Here is a 21,712-nt window from a genome sequence, read left to right as displayed (position 1 = left end):
GAGTATCAATATGGGGCACAAATATTTAATAATTGTCTCTTCAGCATAGCAATATTTGTAGTTACGGAGACTTATGGCTCCCATTGGCTCCAGTTCACCATTTCCAGCCAAGGGGGGGAGTCATGAGAATAGTCCCAAAAATGTATTAAAATTTATTTTAGACACTAAAATAAACAGTAAAAAGCCACTCTTGGGCAGGGTTATTACATGTACCAGTCTTTGCGTGGTTTCGGGCCTTGGGTAATATATTTTGTGTGTTCAGGTACATCTTATCTCTTTTTCTTGTTCCTGTTTCATTATACTGAGTCAAATTCATCTTCCAGTCATACCAGTGAAGATCTAGAGTAACTACATTATTGGCAGTAGTATAAGTCTAGCATGTTTTAAAATGACATATAATGCAGTTACATTGTTACATTGTGAATCATGCTTTGGCTGGTTCTTGTTTATGAAAAACAGGGGGTTTTGGTACTGCTCATGAGGTAATTTGTGTGCACAGAAATATCCCATTGTGGGTTCTATTATAAGTGGTATATTTTCAGAAGACTGGCTGTACCTGTAATTCTTTGCTCTCAGAAGGTATGCAATAGCTAATAGACCCACCTGATGCCTTCCTTCTCTCAGAGTTAAGGAAACTCTTTTTCCTGTTCAGATTTTTTCCTTATATTCATTTTGAAGCAAACTGAGGAGTGGTGTTTCTATGTTATTTGGCGGTATAGGTTGAATCTCTCTACTCGGACACTCTCAGGGTCTGACTGATGCTGAATGATGGGAGGTCAATATTGTGTATCAGCATTTCCAACACTTCCACTGCTTACTGGGGTCTTAAAAGATATTTAGGGGTAAATTACAGCTAAACAACAGGACAGAACACTGAGAGCCAGGGCTGGTGGTTCTAAACAAACTTTATGGGACCATGGGAAACTTGGCCACAGCCATGATAAATGGTCATCTGGCTAATTAAAATCATGCCAGAACATGGCTGTTCCCAGATGAGAGAGTTACAGACTAGAGAGGTTGAACCTGTCGTCGTTTTGCAATAATGTCTGAGAGTCCAATTATGCAAGACACTGTACAAATAGAGAGACAGTCCATGCACAAAGAGTTTACAATCTAAGTAGACAAGCCAGGCAAAGGAAGAATTATTAGACCCTTTTTACAAATGGAAAACTGATCTGCAGAAAGACTGAGGCCTCTGTTCAACAGCGCTCTTAAACAGCAGGCCTAAATCACTTGCATAAGATCACATAAGAAGTCTTGGAACAGCTGGAAACTGAACTCAGAATTTCTGGATCCCACTCTAGTGTCGTCTTAATCACAAGACAATCTGTCCTCTTAAGCTGTAGCTAACATGTATATTCCGTGCACAGTTACCAATCAGATCAGAAGGCACATGCATGTTGGTGGTGGATGATTCAGTTGCCCAGACATTAATCTATGCTAATTCTGACCTATGACCGGCCGTATTCACTGGGTAAGAATGGTATTATGTAACTACCTAACTCTAGAAAATAAGAATGATATGCGTTTCTTTTTCCTCCCTCCATTCATTTAGCCTCCTATCCCAGACCCCAACAACATGAGAGATTTTGTCAGCTACCCAACATCTGGCAATGAAAGGCTTCACTGCACAATGAAGCGGACAGAAGATGATCCAGAGGTCGGAGGTCCATGCTATACACTGTACCTGGAATACCTAGGGGGACTGGTACCTATCCTAAAAGGACGTCGAATCAGCAAACTGCGGCCAGAATTTGTCATTATGGATCCTAAAACTGATGGGAAAGCAGGTATTGTTTTTATAAGTAGATTGTTCATACTTGTAAAAATGCTTGGGAAAGGATCTAGATTGCAAGTCAGAGAGACTGTCATCCTCCGTGTCCACAGTCTAGCATGAAGCAATTGCAATGCTGTTTTTTGTCATGTGAAAATATCTCCACTGTAAACTAGAATCAAACCATCAAACTCATTTCATGTTGGCCTTTGATTCATAAAATGTAACTTCTTGCAGACATTGGTGAGGAGTGGGTCACCAAAATAAAAGTTTTTCAGTCACTGTGTGTGTCAGTCACCTGATATAATTGAACACTATTCCCCTGAGTTCAGGCCATCAGAAATTTTGAGCTTGTGTTTGGCAGCAAACACTCCCTGTTAGAATTTTATCTTAGCTACTGGTTTTCCCCCGATGATGGACAGTTGTAGTTGGGATCAGGTTGCTGAAACAGTTCTTAAATTTTCTGGGGCCTGTCTTGGTAGATGAAATCTATGGAAACAGCTTGATTTCCACTGTGATTGACAGCTGCAACTGCTCAGACTCCAGTGATATCGAACTGAGCGATGACTGGGCTGCGAAGAAATCTCCCAAAATCACTCGAGCTAGCAAATCACCCAAACTCCCCAGGTAACCATTTCTTGGGCATTCTTTCTGTTTTTCTGAGTCTGGGTATTGTTGTTAGTATCTTGTCATGACACCGCCTACAATTAAAACAAAGGCAGATGTTCTTATGACTGTCATAAGAGAGATTTTGCCTGTGGACATTACAGATTTTCAGGATCTATTTTTTTTCCTCTGGGGAAGAACAACTCAGACATTAACAAACTCATAAAATTCCCTCTGTGCTTAGCTGCAATAATCTTAGGTAAATTCCATTGCCTCGGTCTACCTTTGATAAATAGTTAATCAGACCAGAAAAAATAGTTGACTGTGGGGCATACCCTTTGTCCAGGATAGCAAAGGAATAGCGTGTGACTTCTGTAGCTCATTCTTTAGCCTGTCTTATTCATTCCACAACACACACACAGATGCACACTCAATATTTATATGGCAAATGTCAGGACAGAAGAGAGAGAATCTGTATCTGCTTATAGAAAGTATTTTGGATCTGTAATGAAAGTGCTAAATGTCAACATTCTGTTGAGCTGTCCCAGTGATTGGAGGAAAAATTGTGAGTATTACATTATTTGCTTTAAGCGTCTGTTAGTTCATTCAGCAATAATGTCCACACAGGTTTAGCAGGACAGGCAGAAAAATTACATCACATTAAGCATTGTTATTATTATTGTGTTGAAGTAGTATCTTTGGGCCCCAGTCATGAATCAGAGCCCTATTATGATAGCTGCTCTACCAGTAGTGACCCTGCTAGCCAGAATGAATGAGCATTCTACTCAAAGAAAATATTTCTTTCCAGCATTGTTGTATGTGATAGCTTAGGTACATGTAGATACATACAACATCATTTTGTATTTTTCTTCTTATTTTGCATTTCACCAATAATCAGAGCCTGACCAAGCAGACCTGAGCCCTGACCTTGCAGTGCCATGTGCACAGGCAGAATCCTGCATATGCCTGGTGCCCTGTTGATATCAGTAAGGTTACCTGCATATCCAGGGTCTACTTGCATGCATTGTCTTACATTTGTTACATTATGTTCTCCAGTGATGGTTCTTTTCATCCCCTCAAGCTTACTCTGGAAACTCATTTACAATGTTTACTTACATGGGGTGGGGGGGGGGCATCAGTAAATTTTTTTATGCTCAGTGAAGTGCTGATCAAGTTTGTGAATCCTTGGTTTGTACTAGTGGTAGAGGTGTCTGGTAGTCAAAATATCCTCTTCATGTTCTCATGGATACTGTCTAGAGTCATTGCAATCTAGTAACATATTCCTATGCCTTATACTTATGTGCCATATAAATTGCATCATCTTAACCTCCCTTTTGCATCACTAATTGGGTCTAAAGGACTGTGAGTTTGCATTAGGGAATCTGATTTTTACATATGACCTTTCAATTTGGTCCATAAGATTTAAGATTTTGTCCATTAGGCTGAGCAGACTTGGGTAATCCTGCTACCACTGTATACTGTGTCTCACTTCACTTAGAGAACATGGCAGGTTTTTTCACTGTACTTAGCCTATAAAGAAATATTGAGTAAGTCCAATCTGTGTGTGCCTGATAACTCTAACTGTCATTTATGTGAAGAATTAACATAGATGCCCGAAAATCTCCAAAGTTGTCGCGAGCTGCTCAGGAGATATCAAGGTCTCCAAGGTTACCAATAAGGAAGCCTTCTATTGGTTCACCAAGCCTGACTCGACGAGAGTTTCCACTGGAAGATATCACTCAGGTATTAAATGACTGCATAATTACCAGACCTGTACCCAATATATTGTCTCTTCCCAGGGACAAAATTTATAATATATATCCAGTGGTGACCATTGAAAATCTATTATTTAGTGGCGTTACTACATAGTCATACCTGAGATTCTTGTTATGTATCTGTGTTTATAACAGGAGACACTGGTGGAATCTCAGAGCATTATATGGTAGCTGACGAGATGTTCATGCCATTGATTTCACTGGGGCTGGGATTAAACTCTGACTTTTTAAAAGGCAACCACTGACCTTTTGAATCCTTATATAACAGACTTCTTAATTCCAGTTGGTGCATACTTGGCTCTGTGATGGCCTATGTAGCATTAGTTTCTAGTCCTTATTCAGTTCTTTGTGGCTAGGTATTAGTATCATAATACCACTGCAGTCACCAGCGCGGAAGTCCAGTGGGCATTACACTCATCTATCTATTCAAATGGTAATCTAAAAAGGATATATAATGCTATGCTGGTACAGTGCTTTGGGATTGCTGGAAAAATGCTATTTATACGCTTCTTAGTAATTCCTTTCTGTTGTATTTATTCTTCGTTAAGTGATTCTTAAACATAAAATCCAGTGAGTAAATTACATGCTACCTCGTGCTTGTGTATTGCACATGTGGAAATGATACATTACGCTACTGTGTGGGAAAAGCAAGGATCAAACCTATTCTAGTCTCACTGACCAGCCCTGTTGCTCCCCAGTTTTCCATGCTACCAGCTCTTCTACCAAGTGGTAGACGTGGTTGACATATATCTGATTCAGGCATGCTACTGTGATGGTGGCCAGGTAGCAATATGGAACAGTAGCAAAAATACAGTCCTGAATGTGAAAAAGACAACGAGATAAAACTCAGGCTGCTTCTACACTCTCACTCTTCCATCAGATGTGGCATTGCAATGAGGCAATTCAAAGCAGGGTAATAAGGCGCTAACATGCATATTCAGCACCTCATTAGCATAGTGGTGGCCATGCGAATTTTGAAGTGCAAACTTTGAATTGCAGAATGACAGTGAAGATGGGGGCAGCTTCGAAATAAGCGCCCCACTTCGACATTCCCTTATTCCGATACCTGAAATAGTTATCTGATACCTCAGAACCTGAAATAGTTTTGGTGCTCTGAACAATTTTGGAAAGATTACAAAAGGGAGCAGACAATAATATCTGTGAGTCACATCCAGATGTTTCGTCATTATTGTTTGTGCAAAGCCATGATATCATATTTTTTTTGAAAACAAATATTTACTTTTTCAGATTTTGTAGGAGCCAAATAAACTTTAAATATTTTTTTTTTCCTTTGCAGCACAACTACCTTGCTCAGGTCACATCTAATATCTGGGGAACCAAATTTAAAATTGTGGGTTTGGCTGCTTTCCTACCAACTAATCTTGGTGCAGGTAAAACTGAACCCTCTTGATTTTTCAAACTTTGAGGTGTTGCTAACATCACATAGTCCAAATGGTTTGCCTTGAAGTGATGAAGAAGTTGCTTCTGCAATGCTGTTCATCTTCATGCTGGGCAGGAGTTAGGTTACAGGAAAATTTCAATGTAATTGTGATTGGAATCCCTAAATCTAATAACAGATCAATTTTTAAAAGTTGTCTTACATATAGTAAAATGATCAATTAAGAATCAAACCTGAACCTGCCATTTTAACACTTCGATTACTTGGATGAAGAATGAAAGTATAAACTTTCCAATTAGAAAATTTCAGAAATTAGAATACTTCTGATTTATTGTATGGTAAGTGCTACAAATTAAAACAAGTATTATTATTTACAGTTTTTCTAACAGATATTATATGTCATAAAATAACTTTTAAAAGTTCATACTGTACAACAACTTGTCCAGGCTTTTACTGGAGGATGTCAATTACTTGCATTGTCACTCAGCTCTCTTGCTTAAACAGCAGTAAAATGGTCATCTTCACTGAAAGCAGACATATCCGCTTAGGGCCCTACTCTTGCAAACTTGGGTAGGGCTTTTCTTCATGTGTGGCCCCTGTGATGTCATTTGAGGGTGTGCAGAGTAAGGTCCCACTCAGATTGATTAAAGATGGCAGAAATGGGGTGTTGGTGAAGGTCTTGAAACAGTTACATGAATTTCTAAGAACTCTTGAAACCCCCTGTAATGGGGTTCAGGGTTTCCAAGCTCTGTACCCCATTCGCAGTCAGGAGCAACTCCCACTCAGTAGGTGGAACAGAAGGCTTATTAGTGAACAGGGACACAGCATCATACACAATCATCGGTGCAGCAACCAGAAATTGTCAATACAATCCCTACTGGGGAGGGGAGACCCTGAGTGGGGTCCCCAAGCCTGGGATCCTGCCTTGTCACTCTGCAGCCTCCGGACTAATATGCTGTAACTGTGAGTTTCCAATTCAAAAACTGCCAGGCCCCACCCGCTCCTTTGTTCTGTTTACCTAGGAGCAAAGAACAGGGAGTAGGTTACAGGGAATAGGGACTCCATACCTTACCCCCCAACCACACACACACCCTTTGGCCCCACCTTTGTAACTTATGGCAGACTTCTACAGAGTAGCTTTTAAGGGGATGTCATTAACCACTGGAGTTTCCATTGATTATCCTGTTGAAAGCCTGTACAATGTGGATATTTAACCCTAAAGTGGATGTTATTGCCATTAGCTTTGAAGTTTATTTCACAAAGTATCTTTATTTGAAGTCCTACCACCCTGAACTGGAGCCTTGAAGTAACAATTGCTGTTTCATGAAGGGCTTGAGTCTCCTGCTGGTGCAAGAGAGGTGCAGGTTGCAGCACTCTGTTCTATTGGCAAGAGTGGGGATTAACCTCCTGGAGAGGGCAAGCAGTGTTCAAGGATTATGCGAGGAGGGCAGCTTTACTGCAGCGAGGGCTTCACCTCTTGCCCTGGAAGAATTAATGAAATTTTAAAAAACTACCATATTCAACTAAGACTCAGTTCTGTACTCACTGAGTGCTGCCATTGATGTCAAAGGATGCAGGACCAGATCCCTAGGTGTTAATGTCATGTTAATCATTGGGCTATATGTTAATGAAAAGCCACAGGCTTCCTGAGTTGTTTTGATTGGGATAGAAGTGTTTGTCAAATGGGGTCCCTCCTATGGACTAAGGAGCTATGTTGTATAACTCTTCAGGATGGTCTCTCTTTGCTGTTTATAGGTAGCATCAGGCCCCCTAAAGCTTATATAGCAATATTTTTACAAGCCCTGCATTTACAAGGATTGACCCTCACATTTTTACATAGTGCTATTTAGAGTGAAAACTGGACAAAAAATACTTTGAGGGTGGTGATCACAGCCCTTTTCCTTCTGTCCTTGATCCCATCAAAAATATTAACTGGCTCTATTGGCCTGTTCTACTGAGATATAGAAATTCAATGGGTATTCATCTAAGCTCTTGTACAGTGGGTAACTAAAGTGATGCTGCTTCTAGTTAAGGATGATTAATTAAAAAAAAAAATAAAGGCACGGACAGCATCCATGGAGCAAGGAACCACCTCTGAAGTCCTGCTGCAGTAATGTGTTTGTTATGGTTGTTTGGTCAAACGCAAGTACATATATTTGTTTGTTAACCTAACTACATAAAGTCAACTCCAGCCCTACTCTGCTTTGAACTGATTTCACTTGGTTGTCTGTTCTGTTGAACTCTGAATGTTATCTTAACTTCTCTAACAAGTATTTTCCTGTCTTTTTCCCCCATGATAAGTGATTTATAAAACCAGCTTGCTGCATCTCCAGCCCAGGCAGATGACAATTTATCTCCCTGAAGTGCGTAAAATTTCCCTGGAGTACATTAACCTGCCTGTCTTCAACCCCAATGTTTTCAGTGAAGATGAAGATGATTTACCAGGTGAGGCTGAATTCAATATCAGCTCTGTTCCATGAGCGTGGCTAGTTTGAGGACAGATTCTTTTACTCTTTTGCCCCCACCCTCTAGTAAATAAATAAATAGATCAAATCCCCATTCTGTGAGTTCCCTTTATGGAAAAGACCTATAGGATTGAAACGAAACATGTTCTATAGACATTGCTTTTGAAAGCCAATTGCATTTTTTAGAAAATTACAGCTGTTATGAAAGAATTCCGCTGCTTAGATTAAAGTTAAGCAGAAAGTTACACATCCTCTGTTATATTCTACAGAAATTCTCCATAAAGTGAAGCTCTTTATACATGTTTATGGTAAATTAATATTGTGATCAGAGTCCAGTGTTCCCTGTGAGCTCTGTGCTTGTGCAGCCACTCAGGAGAGATTCAGATGCTGGCCAGCTGATTAGCAAAGTGCCCATAGCTAAGCTTTGTGTTTCTGTCGTTGGTGAACCCATGGAACACCAAACCATAATATTTTTATGGAAAACACCTATGAGTATTTTCTTCCCAAAACTACCAAACAGCAACACATTCAGCAAAACAAAATGAAATAATTCAATCAGGTATCATAGCAATGAAGAAGTTACATTGTATCTGATTTTAATAATAGAAATATATATCATCAGTGTATGATATCAAAAAAGTGTCAGAGGCTCATGGCGCACCTATTAATTGTTTGCGGAACACAGTTTAAGGAACCCTGCTTTAGAGAATAATGGGGAAATCCTTGTTCCAATGTCTCATTTGACCGGAATCCATTACAGACTAACAAGGGCTTGGTCCAATGGGAAAAGCTCCTGTTGTCTTCACTGGGATTTTGGATTGGGCCCTAAAGCCCTGATCTGTTAAAGCATTTGAGACAACATGTCTAACTTAAAGAATCAAAGTAGACCCCTGAACTTTAGTGATGCTTGAATTTGCTTTGCTTAATCACCAGACATAGATGGTATTCAGCCAAGAACACTGACAGAACTAAGCCAAAAAGATATGGAGACGTTGGGAGGAGGATGGATGGACCAGAGGGTGCAGGACCAGATTTGTAGGTGTTAATGTCATATTAGTTGCTGGGCTATATGTTGATGAAAAGCCACAGGCTTCCTGAGTTGTTTTGCTTGGGATAGAAGTGTTTGTCAACCAGGGTTCCTCCTATGGGCGAAGGAGCTATGTTGTGTAACTCATGCATTTGAAAACAGTTGCTATTCTGAGCATTAGATATTGGAGCACTATCCAGCAGCCATGAACATCAACCAAAAGACTCCCGTGGACTTCACAGAGAGTTGGATTGGATTCATAATCCCTGTTCCTTTTATGCTAAAGGACCTAACAGAAATGCTATTGGAGCCTCACCTTAATTTTAGGGAGACTGTGGGACAGTTCAGTTAAGGAAAGTGCAGTGCCATAGTTGGACAGGTATAACCTAGTCTGATCGAACTACCTGGAGATCTTATAAAACTCTTTAAAAACTAATAAAAAACATGCTGCCCTATTCTTCTCAGCAGTCTTCCTCTTCTGATCTACCCCTTTTTTCTGTCAGATTTCTCCTGACTCTTCACTTCTGACCTATCAATAACATTTACAGACATTTTCACAAAGCTTCCCGCAAGGGTCTCTTATAGCAGACTATTAAGGAAAATAAGTAGCCATGAGGTAATGAAGAATATCCTGCAGCTTGAATAGTGGTTAAGCACTAGGAACTAAAGCTACAGTAAACAGTTGCTCTTGTGCTGAAGAGCAGTCAATAGTGAGGTGCCCCACGGGCAAGTTTAATACAATCGCTAATGGTTTTGAAAGGAAAATAAGCAGTGAATTGATTTAATTTGCATGTTATGCCAAAATCAATTAGGAAAAAGACATGGAGGAATGGGAGAACTCCTGCGACATTTAAGCACTTTGGGATATCTGACAGCATGTTGTGAAATGGAAATTTTACTTGGATGAGTGTAAACTAGATACTAAGTTGTTGAAGCTAAAATGATAGTATGATCTCATGCTTTCGGGCATCAATTGATAACCTGTACATCTCTGACATTGCCCAGCCAGCCAGACATTTTATGGTTTGTTTTGTTTATTTTAGCTTTCTCCCTTCCTATAAAACAGTGTTTCCAGAATGGTGTTCCCTGGAACCCCGGGGTTCCACAAAGTGAAAATAAGGGTTCTGCGAGGAGAGTCCTCTGCAGCTCCCTGCCCTGCCACCACTGAAACAGTAGATCTAAATTTAATTCGTTTAACAGCCGGCAGGGCAGCGGGAGGGATACTGTCATTAACCCAAATGAATTTAGTTCCATTGCTTCAGCAGTGGCAGGGCAGGGAGCTGCAGAGAGCCCCTCACTCACCCCGCTACCTGAGTGGCCATACCCCTCTGGTGGGCATGGCTTCGCTTACCTCTGCCAGCGGAACACTTCCACATCAGCCTTCCATCCACTGGTTGCACTGGCCACCCAGCATAGGCTCCCCCCGCCATCGCCAGGGATGGGTTGGTGCTGGGGACCAGTTTGGGGCTGAGGCAGGTTAATCCTGGGGATGTCGGGGGCGAGTTTGAGGCTGAGAGGGGTTAAGCCTGGGTATAGGAGCAAAGCTTGGCAATGCAGGGCAGATTTGAGGGCTGAGGTGGGTAAAGCCTGGAGATGGGGGGGCAGGTTTGGAGGCTGAGGGGGAGAGCCTGTGAATGGGGTTTTGCAAAATTCTTTTGAGTTTAAAAGGATTCTGTGGCCAAACAAGATTGGGAAATACTGCTGTAAACAATCTGGCAGAAGTGCCCATAAAATTAAACTGCCCAGACACAAAAATCTAGTTATTTATCTGCACTGTGTCATGATGATTGGTGTAAAAGCTAATTCTGGCAACACAAAAGTTATCCTGGGTGAGTGAGTGAATAGAATTTTGCACAAATATTTCAAAGAACCAGGTATTGGACATGACTGTAGTATTCCAGACTAGATGGATTTATGGTTTGCTTTGATCCCATCTTTCCATGGGTATCATACATTCTAATAATCATGGAGACAAACAGTAGATTTTCCTGCTGTACAAATGCTATTTGTAATTCACCCGTCATCCTTCATGTCCTTTTTTTGTCAGAAGATACTTGAGGTAAATGCTGGGCAACAATTAATCCCTATCTTGTCATACTGTCCATTTAGGTCAGATATTGACAGAAATCAAACCTATGCTTCAACTTTGTTAAAGAAATAATTGCACTGCATATAGATACAGTCTAACAAAGTGGGGAGTTTAATAAGACTTCTGTGTTAATCCACATCACAGTGGGACCTGACTGTCTTACTAAGTGCAGTGCTGATGTATCTAGTCCTTAGCCTTTTCTTTCCCCCTCTGCCTTCATTTCCTTTTGTTGGCACCATGTGCTTATTTCTAACACTGCCGCTTCTTCTCATTTTGATTCCTGTGCTGCCTCTTCTTATATCATTGTCCCAACCATTAATCCCCACCCTTCACTCTCCACTCTCATTCACCAATTCTGTCCCTGATCCAATGATACCAATGATTTAGGAAAAAAAACTTTTCTAAGGTAATTCTGCGAGGGTACAAGGATGTTAGGGGCTATAGGGCAAGTGTGTATTTGGGTAGGAGGGTGCCAGTTTGAGTCTTGTTTGGAGGTGTAAGAGGATATCTGATGGTTTGGGATGGTGTGAAGGAAGTAGGAAGGTAGTCACTATCTCATGGTCAGTGGCCAGCAATGGAAAAGTAGTACCCAGTTTGGCTTCTTCCCTTTCCATGCCATGGAAACAATCCTGGCCAAGGTCACTAATACGCATGAGTTGCTGTGTTCTGTCAGCTGCCCTCAGTCTGGCAAAGCACCCTTTCTTCTCCCTTGTGTTTTTGTTCTTTCATTGCACCCAGGAATTAGTGCTCTTTCAGTTGAGTGACTCCTCATCACCCTGTCTCTTGGTGTCTCTTCTGACCCTGGGCTCTCATTCACTCCCTTACTTTCAAAAACTGACATTTGGATGAATGTTTTCCAAATCTACCTCTATATCCTGACCTTTTCTCCATCTACCCAGTTTTGCATCACAAGCTACCATTTAAGCATCTCCTTTAATAGCACCAGTCTCCTTTGGTAACTTCATCAGTTCTTCTGTCTCCTCAAAATGTCAGTATCCCCTTTGACTCCTTCTCTTTCTCCTTACAATATATTCAGTCTCTCACTAATGATCTGATTCTTTTCCCATTGATGTCAGTGGGAACATAGCTGTTGATTTCAGTGGGAACTGGATCAAATCCCATGTCCTGTTGTTACTTTTTGGTGAATATCACCAAAAGCTATCCTTTCCTTACTATCATTCACACCCGGGTTGTCTTTCACACTAGTGATTGTAACCTCTTCTTATGCTGGGCTATTCACCTCTCCCAGTTCCAGTCTATTCAACATGTTGCTGCTGAAGTCACCTTCCCTCCCCAGTGCTCCCACCACATCAGCCTACTCCTGAGTCCTTTTGTTGGTGTCCCATCTGTTACAGCATCAGATCCAGTACTTGGCTATCAGAATGCCTGCAGCTGCATTTCTGTTCCATTTCCTGCATCCCACGCCTTAGCTTCCTGTGGTCCTTTCCATCTCATCTGTGGCACTGTTACCTTTGTCACCCCATCCTGCTGTCTGACACTCTTTCAATAAATACTCTTTAACTTTTCTTGTCCACCTCTGTTTCCTTCAAGTGCCCCCTAAAAATTCACTCTTTCCATGAGTCATCACCTGTGTCAGCTGCAGCCCCAGACTTCCCTTGCCTTAACAGTTGTTCCACATCTTGTCTACCATAGATAACAAGTTTTCAGTGCAGTGTGTGTGCACCTTCCTGTCTGTTGGGAAATTGCCACATACATGCCTGGCACTGTACAAAGCCCTAGCCCAGCAAACAGGTCAGCCCTTGTGTCGTCCCATTGACTTTAAACTGGGACTACTTCCTTGCTTGAGGTTACCTGCTTGTTTGAATGCTTTGCTGGACCTGGGTGGAAATCATCATCAGTAGTAGCACAGATAAAATGAACAATTACTTTGCAGCACATGGGGAGGGAATCTAATAATCTCCTGCTTTTCATTTTGGTTATAGTGGTCTCTAAACTTGGCTTATTTTGATTTTTATTGCAGTAACTGGAGCATCTGGAGTCCCTGAGAACAACCCGCCCTGCACTGTCAATATCCCCATTGCTCCTATTCACAGCTCAGCACAAGCTATGTCACCAACTCAGAGCATCGGACTGGTCCAGTCCTTATTGGCTAATCAGAACGTGCAGTTGGATGTCTTGACCAATCAGACAACAGCAGTGGGGGCAACAGAGCATGCAGGTGATGGCGCAGTGCAATACCAAGTCTCAAATAGGTACTCCAATCCAGGACAGGTGATTTTTGGAGGAGTGGAAATGGGACGCATCATCCAGGCCCCTCCTCAGTTATCCCTGCAGCCTCAGGGTGCAATGCAGATGGCGATGATGGACCACAGAGATGGAGACAGAGACCATGAACACCTCCAAAAGGCAAAAACTTTACGGCCGGTGCAGCAGCTGGCGGAAGGGGACTCTGTTGTCTTCAGCACAGCACAAGAAATACAAATGAACAAAATGAACCCGCCCCCTCCTTATCCTGGCACCATACCAGCCGCTCCCACTGTGCCACCACCTCCCCCACCCATCCCACCTCAGCCACCTCTGGATCTCTGTCTGAAAAAGGGGGATTTTTCCCTTTATCCTGCTGGACACTACCAGCCCCCTCTTGGCTATGAGCGAATAACAACCTTTGATAGCAGTGGGAATGTGGAAGAGGTGTGCCGTCCTCGCACGAGGATGCTGAACACTTATACCCTGCCAGGCCCCGGCAGCTCTGCCACTTTACGGATCACGGCGACAGAGAAGAAAATCCAGCAGCCCTGTTCCAGTGCTACCCTGAACAGGCTGACGGTTCCTCGCTATTCTATGCCAACTGGGGATCCGCCTCCTTACCCAGAAATTGCCAGCCAGCTGTCACAGGGCCGTAGCATCACACAGCGGCTGGACAGCAGTATTATCCATGCTACTCTGCGGAGGAACAGCAGAGAGGCAGCTCTGAAAATGGCTCAGTTGGTCGATAGCCAAAGAGCCACTTTGCAACTTCCACCAAAACCGAAGAGCAATGTTGTGACAGCACAGTACCAGCAGAGGGCACCGACAGCACTATACACCTGTAGCCAGTGCAGCAACAGCAACACGAGTAGCAGTGGCGGTGGGAGCATCAGTAATGCCAATGCTAGTACCAGCATTAGCAGTATGAGGCCTGATGTGAGCACTGGGAGCAGCTCCCAGCACAGCTCTGTCATCGCTCACTCAGTCAGTACTTCGCCCTTGGCCTCCCAGTCCTCATACAATTTGCTGAGCCCACCTGATAGCTCTCGTGATCGGACAGATTATATCAACTCTGCCTTCACAGAGGATGAGGCACTTTCTCAGCACTGTCCAGTGGAGAAATCAATAAGGCATGTGCCCGTAGCCTTGACAGAGGCTGCCGTTGGTGTGAAGCGGCCGCCCCCGTACCAGTGGGACCCGATGGTGGGCGAGGAGATATGGGTTCCTCAGGAAAGAACACCTCAGAGTTCAGTGCCCAACCCTCTCAAACCTGCTTCTCTAATTGGCCAAGCTCAGCACCTCGATATGTCTCGGGTGCCATTTGTTTCCCCCAAATCTCCAACCAGTCCCAGTGCCACTTTCCAGGTGAGCTATGGGGTTGGAGTACCTTATCCAGGAAGTTATAGTGCCCCTTCTCTCCAGGGAATGCAGACCCCCTGTTCCCCCAAAGAACCTTTGGCCCCAACACAGTTTGCACAACAAGAGCCAACTGTAGTGCTTCAGCCAGGTTACCCATCTAACCTCTCCTATTGCCCTTTGCCACCCATGTATCCAGGAAGTAGCACTTGCTCTAGTTTACAGCTGCCACCAATAGCCTTGCACCCCTGGAATTCCTACAGTGCATGCCCACCAGTACAGAATTCCCAAGGCACTTTGCCCCCCAAGTCACTTCTAGTGGTGGAGAAGCCAGTTATGTCTCCACCACCAGCAGAGCTTCAGGGTCACGGAGGCACAGATGTTATGGTGGAGACAGCAGACACCTTCCAGGAGGTTCTCTCCCTCACAGAAAGTCCCATTTCTCAACGGACAGACAAGTTTGGGAAAAAGAATCGGAAGCGCCTGGATAGTCGAGCAGAGGAAGGAAATGTGCAGGCTATCACAGAAGGCAAGGTCAAAAAGGAGGCAAGGACTTTGACTGACTTCAACTCCCTAATATCCAGCCCTAGGCTAGGAAGGGAGAAGAAGAAAGTCAAAAGCCAGAAGGACCAGCTGAAGTCAAAGAAGCTGAACAAGACAAATGAGTTTCAGGACAGTTCAGAGAGTGAACCAGAGCTTTTTATCAGTGGTGATGAACTCATGAACCAGAGTCAGGGCAGCAAAAAGGGGTGGAAAACCAAAAGAAATTTGAGGACAGCCAGTGAGCTGGACGAGTTCAAGTGCCGGAAGGCCAATGAAAAGGAGGATGGAAGGCTAGGAAGCCAGGGTTTTGTGTACGTGATGGCCAACAAGCAGCCTTTGTGGAACGAGGCAACACAGGTGTATCAGCTGGATTTTGGAGGACGAGTGACCCAGGAGTCTGCAAAAAACTTCCAGATTGAGCTGGAAGGACGACAGGTATGAGGCCATCAGCAAATGCAGTGGCAAACTATCTCTGGGAGAGGGCGAGGAGTGGGGATGGAAAGATACTCTGTTCTGCTCCCTTATCTGTAACAGGCTTCTAATATACATGCATCTTCTGTGCTTCAATAAACAGTTTCTTAGTTCTGCTGACAAGTATCAGAGAGGTAGCTGTGTTAGTCTGTATCTTCAAAAACAACAAGAAGTCCTGTGGCACCTTACAGATATTTTGGAGCATAAGCTTTCATGGGCAGAGACCTGCTTCGTCAGATGCATGAACTCATGCATCTGACAAAGCGGGTCTTTGCCCACAAAAGCTTATGCTCCAAAGTATCTGTTAGTCTATAAGGTGCCAGAGGGCTTCTTGTTTTAGTTCTGCTGGTAGCTCTGTGGTCAGCAGTTTTAAGAAGGAGGTTCAGCGTTTATATAAAATGAAGGCGTGACTATATCCTTTTCTTGTCAGAGCAGGGGAAAGGCCCTCTTTTAATCTTATTTGTAGTAACAATCTTAACTGGCAGCAGCACAGGGAAAAATCCAAGAATTTTGCTCTTAATACTGCAAACTCCAGTTGCACCACAAGTTAGAAATTGTTCATGATAGCTAGTTTCATAACATTAGTGAATCCAAGCAGACATTCACATTCTCTCTTTCTCATCTCTCTCTCACTCTCTCAGTCGCCAAATACGTAAGGAAGCAGGCATAGAGACAGGGGCAAGCAACCAGCCTCCCACCAAACCCCAAATCACTCCAAATGAACAGTAACCAATAGCCCTGAGAGGAGGTCAGCTGATTCTTACTTACAGAGGAATGGAAGCTGTGGCCCTCCCTCTGGAGTAGGACAATTGTGCACTGATCTGAGAAGATATACCTGTGTCATAAAACTGGAAGGGACCTTCAGAGGTCAAGTCCAGTCCCCTGCCCTCTCAGCAGGACCTATCACCATCACGGACAGATTAAAAAAAAACCTGTTTTTGCTAGATCCCTAAATGGCCCCCTCAAGGGCTGCGCTCACAACCCTGGGTTTAGCAGGCCATTGCTCAAACCACTGAGCTATCCCTCCCCCTGATAAAAATAGAGACCAGCTCCTATAGTTTTACAGCCATCTTTTATGTTTTAATCCTATCTATCTCAAAGAAGATGAAAAGAAAGGTCTTTAGGTAGTTCAGAAAATCAAAATCGGAGGAGTGGGAGGGGGTAGGTGTCTTGCACTTTGTCCCAGTGGGACATAATACATCAAAACCAGATGCAACTGGACTGCTAATGGTCTGGTATAGTGGCCAAGATACTAGACTAAAACACAAGCAAGTTGTGTTCAGTTCCTGCCTTAGACACAGACTTACCTGTGTGACCTTCAGTCTGTTACTTTGCTTCTCTGCATCTCAGTTTCATGTTTGTAAAATGGAATAGGACTTCTCTCCCCCTCTCTCCTCTCAGAGGATAAAATATGTTAGTGTCTGTGAGGGTCCAGCTACTGCAGTGATGAGGAACATAGAAATGCCAAGATAAATTGCCAGTATAGACCAATGGAAATGTTTCTTTGCTTACCTATCATGACCTCTGATAAGATCCAAACATCAGATAACTAACAACTTCAGGACAAGTCTGGAAGCAATAACAATGGTCTCTGCCCAATATGAGATCTGCCAGTTTCCTCTTTAATTTGTGCTTCCCTTGTCTTGGAGGTAGGAGTCAAGCTCTCCTCAGCTGATGTAAGTGTATAGCTCTGTAGATGTTCAGGCCATAAAGGAATCAGGGTGATCTTCAGAAAAAGACAGCAAAAAAATAGTCGTTAGTGTTGTGTAAGGTGTGTGACCTCTGGCAGGTCTGCCCACCACCACCACCAGAGGGTATAGAGTCCTCTTCATACTGCCAAACAACTGTGTGTGGGGGGGAAATGATGGAGGCTGGGGAGCCAGAAGGAGATGTGAGCAGGTTGGAGCCATACAAATTGTCACTCTTCTGGCCTTTATAAAAATTAATAATTTAAAAAAACCTTTTTCACAGAGCTCCTCACATATTGTTCCCTTAGGGTGCTGTGGCCCCGTGAAAGCTCGGGTGGTAGTTTCCAATGGGTTTGGAGGGCCTTCAGAGGTGCTGTAGCGTCAAAGGGCCTCATGCTGGTGATCCAGGCCTTATATATGTAGCAGGGACACATGGGCGTCAGAGGGGTTCTGCCAGGTTTGGGGAAGGGCCTGCTATGGCTTTCTCTTGGAAGTAAACTCTTCCTTCCTGATAGGGAGATGCAGTGGAATCTCACTCTGAAAATCCCCTGAAGAGAGCCTCCTCTTGAGTTTTATGCCACATCAGATCACACAGACCTCGGTCCTGGCCCAAGTCCATTGAAACCATTAATCTGAAGTCCACTTACAACAATGCTGAATCTGATCCTGTGTCTTTTAAGACCGTGTATTTTCTCTGAGGAGTGGCATTCTGTGGGCAAGGTTATGATGTCCTCACTCATACTTTGTAGTACTTTGTTCTGCCACTGGCCCCACTGATTTCATTTCGAGGAACGTACTATTCAGTGCGAATAAGCGTGTCACAATCCTGCTTTTTTTTCCTTGTTACTTCTTGGTTTCTTCCATCTATTGACCTCTTGCTTATTGTCTTCTTCATCCCCTCCACCTCTTGCTCTTCTGCAGGTAATGCAGTTTGGACGAATTGACGGCAATGCTTATATTTTGGACTTTCAGTATCCATTTTCTGCAGTGCAGGCCTTTGCAGTTGCTTTGGCTAATGTGACTCAACGCCTCAAATGAAAAGAGGAGAGACTGGAGAGGAAAACTTTAACAAAAGCTTGTCTTAAGGTCCGAACTGGAAAATGTCAGGACGGCCTGTTTTAGGTGCACAAAGGTGCCTGGTGAAGAAGGCAGAAAACTGGAAAAATATCTTGGTGCCCAAAAGGGGGCATTAACTTTATCATGACTGGGGTTGAGAGAGCTGTTTTGTTCGGATTGTTTTTGTTTTTGTTTTTAAATATCATGCTGGGATTTCAGAAAGAGCACCGATGAGAGCCATTCAGCATTATGTCAGGAAATGTGGCTTTTGGCTTGTGGTGGTGGTTCTGCTGTGTTTGCTACAGTAGCTGACGTAAGTTCATTGGGGCTGGGGGGAGGGGTGTTTACAAAAGACTGCTCTCTTTGACAGACTGCCTTATATCATGCTGTTCTTTTTAAAACAGGGAACATAACCTTTTTTCTGGTCCAGTTTGTACTGCTACATCACTGAAAGCAGGAAAAAAAAAAAGCTATAACACTTGAAGACATGTGTTTCTTCTCTGATCATAGCTGAGCACTGCAGGTACCAAGGAGATTTATGAAGGTCAATATTTAATTTATGAATACTGATATATTATTCAGAAGAGAAAGAAAACTGTTACCATTGGATGGTTTCAAAACACATTGCATCAAGGAAGTTGGTGTCTGCTTTTTTTTGTGTGCTGTTACTTGGGATAATTGTGTTTCACTAGATGATGAAAAATGGAGGAAGGAATTATGGAAGTTTCCTACATACAAGTATCAGTGAGCAGTATTCTTTTACTTGTACTACCTCTGTGTAGTACGTAATGCAGCATGGTGTAGCACATGGGCAAGGGCTGCACCTGCTCCTCGCTAAAAGATGTTTACACTTTAAGAACAGAACTGTTAAAATAAAGAAATTGGGCCCAATGAATAAATTCTTCTACATCTGTGATGAATGAGAGCATTGCTTTAATGGAGAAGGAGAGAGGCGTGTGGTGACAATAGAGGATTTCTCATCGTGGCTGGTTGGAAAAAAAAGGGAGAAAAGGTAGAAAAGAATGGAGAGTACCATCCCTTTCACCACCTTGCTATTGGAGTACAGTGTGACAGGCTGTAGTTTGAATGGTCAACAGTCCAAAAACAGAATGGAAGACCAACATTTATATAGATGGTTATGGGGTTTTTCATCAACTGTATACAGTAACAAAAACCATTTTTAACTGCAAGTCTGTCTTATCAAAGTCAAAGCCTGTGCTAGGTGTTTCACAAGGGTACCTGAGTAGAGAGAGATCCTGTTTGTTGCTCTAGTCTAGTGCTCTCTCTTGCTCACACAGGCACACATTTTGCTGTTGAATACGCTTTGGTCTGGAAATGCGTCCCTGCTAATACATGAAAAAATTAAATTCTGAGTCAGCTGCAAATCTTACTGTAGATTTCCTTTAAAAATACTGTTCAAATCAGGACATACTTAGAAAGATGGTTTGGTGGCTAGTTTATCTCTGCTGTGAACCTCAGTTTTACTCCTTACTAGGAAACTCATCATAATTCTCTTTGAAACACAAACCATACACCAAGAAAGTAAAATACATCACTTGGGAGGGTGGGTGGGGGGAGGTCTGAAAAGTCCATAAAGGTAGGCTACACTTGCTAGGTTTAATTCATTGCAGGAAATCCCTTGGAGGATGGGAAACCCCAGTGGAGGAAAGGATGTAGCAGCTCCATCGCTCTGACCTCCACTGGGATTCTGTAACAAGAGTAGGTAATGCTGGCCACAGACAAATTGTAACAAGGATATCCAGGGATGTGCTGATGCAGATGATATCCCTGCAGGCTCTATCAGCATGGCCCCAGCATGGCCTATCAGCAAGGTAATGCTACTGCCCTGTCATGGATCTCCTGGGGAGGATAGTGGTATGATCCCTGTATTGTTCTGGGGCTCAGCAGTCTCTTCTTGCATGTGGGAATGGATCAAGCCCCATATAGGCCTTGGCATTTCACAAAAAACTCTTCTATTTGTTTTGATATGTTCACTTTTGTTGTCTCTCCATCACTTAGGTGTATGTATTTCTGTTATAGAGGAACTCCCTGCAGTTATTTAGGAGCTCATTTTAGTGACGGCTTCTGGAGTGCATATGAAAAAAGAGGGATAGGGGTGAAATGAGCCTGGCCCTGCAGACTTTGATATCTGTGGGAGTGCTGTCCTTGTCTTCAGCAGGAGCGAGATAGGGCCCAAAGTCAGTGCAGAATTGCATGCCATTTAAGCAAGGGGACTCATGTTGTTTCAGTGGCATTACCTGTATGAATAAGGGTTCCAGGGCTTGGCCCAGTGGTGCTTTGGAAGAGATCCTAATAATTCTAATCAATCACATAAGCAACTCATAAACAGTACTGAAATAGAGATGTATGCACTGAATATGTTGAAGCCAAACAAAAAAATTTCCGCTTCCCCCTCCTGCCCCCCGCCCCGCCTCCTTAGGAGGAGGGGCACTCTGTTGCTTTTTAGAAATATTCCTCTTAAAGAGACATTGTCAACTACACTGAGACCAAGAATGCAGATTTAATGGAATTGTGTGTTTGCACACTTATGTGCACAACATGCCTCATCCAAACAGAAACATTTTCCGACTGCTGTTCTTTTAACTTTCCAGTCAAAGGCTTGTCTTCTTTTGAACATTCCCCTGCAGTATTATGAACCAAATTAACTGCAGCAATATGCAAACACAGGAGAATCAGAAAGCAAAAGTCATGAAAACTTATAGAAGCCCGCCAGTGTAGTTACATTGTCACCAGTCCCGCAGTCTTTGGTTCTGGTGGAACACACACTGTCATGGAGCTTCCATACACAGAAGAAGGCCTAGTTCCGCTTCAGGGAAGCACAAAAAGCAAATAACACAAATGGTGAAAATGGAGATTTCTAACATTCTTTCTGTTTTTTTTCTCCCCTGTAAGTATGTTGACAGTGTCCCTTTAAGGCAACAGTTTAATGGCATAAAGACTACTCAGTGTTAGGGATAGATTCTGCTCTTAGTTAAGTGTGCACAATTCCCATGGTAATCAACTGAGCTGTATATCTGTGTCTGACTGTACAATTAGGTCCTAAATTATGAACACAGAAGGTCAAAGTGATTGATTCTCTCTTTTTTCTTTGTATGTTGAAAGAGAATTTAAGAAACAGCTTTAAAAGCCCTCCAAATTAATACTTCCACTAGGAAGATTTTAATTATGAAGATTGCTGTTGCATTTAAGCCAAAACACTAATTTTACCTTTTTATATTTAAGTGTGGCAATCTA

General features: G+C 42.9%; 1 protein-coding gene across 2 annotated transcripts in view; it reads left to right on the top strand.

Annotated features, from left to right (window-relative positions):
• The window catches only part of TULP4 (TUB like protein 4), a 247,965-nt gene extending 227,968 nt beyond the window's left edge, over nt 1–19,997 (top strand). The window contains exons 9-16 of one of the 2 annotated variants that reach the window (XR_012645013.1): nt 1,556–1,790; nt 2,257–2,401; nt 3,979–4,123; nt 5,453–5,546; nt 7,856–7,999; nt 13,117–15,677; nt 18,323–18,770; nt 18,862–19,997. Coding sequence is in view for 1 of the 2 variants with exons in the window: in XM_074990303.1 (XP_074846404.1) it covers nt 1,556–1,790; nt 2,257–2,401; nt 3,979–4,123; nt 5,453–5,546; nt 7,856–7,999; nt 13,117–15,677; nt 18,323–18,439 (3,441 nt within the window). In the remaining variant the exon portion in view is untranslated. Of the gene's footprint in view, nt 1–1,555; nt 1,791–2,256; nt 2,402–3,978; nt 4,124–5,452; nt 5,547–7,855; nt 8,000–13,116; nt 15,678–18,322 lie in introns of both variants that reach the window. The other variant, XM_074990303.1, reaches the window with a different exon arrangement.
• The last annotated feature ends 1,715 nt before the right edge of the window (nt 19,998–21,712 follow it).

This window comes from Carettochelys insculpta, chromosome 3 (assembly GCF_033958435.1).
Source record: "Carettochelys insculpta isolate YL-2023 chromosome 3, ASM3395843v1, whole genome shotgun sequence".
Lineage (NCBI taxonomy): Eukaryota > Metazoa > Chordata > Testudines > Carettochelyidae > Carettochelys > Carettochelys insculpta.
Note: the sequence above shows the minus strand (reverse complement) of the source record. Positions and strands in the feature narration are given on the sequence as shown.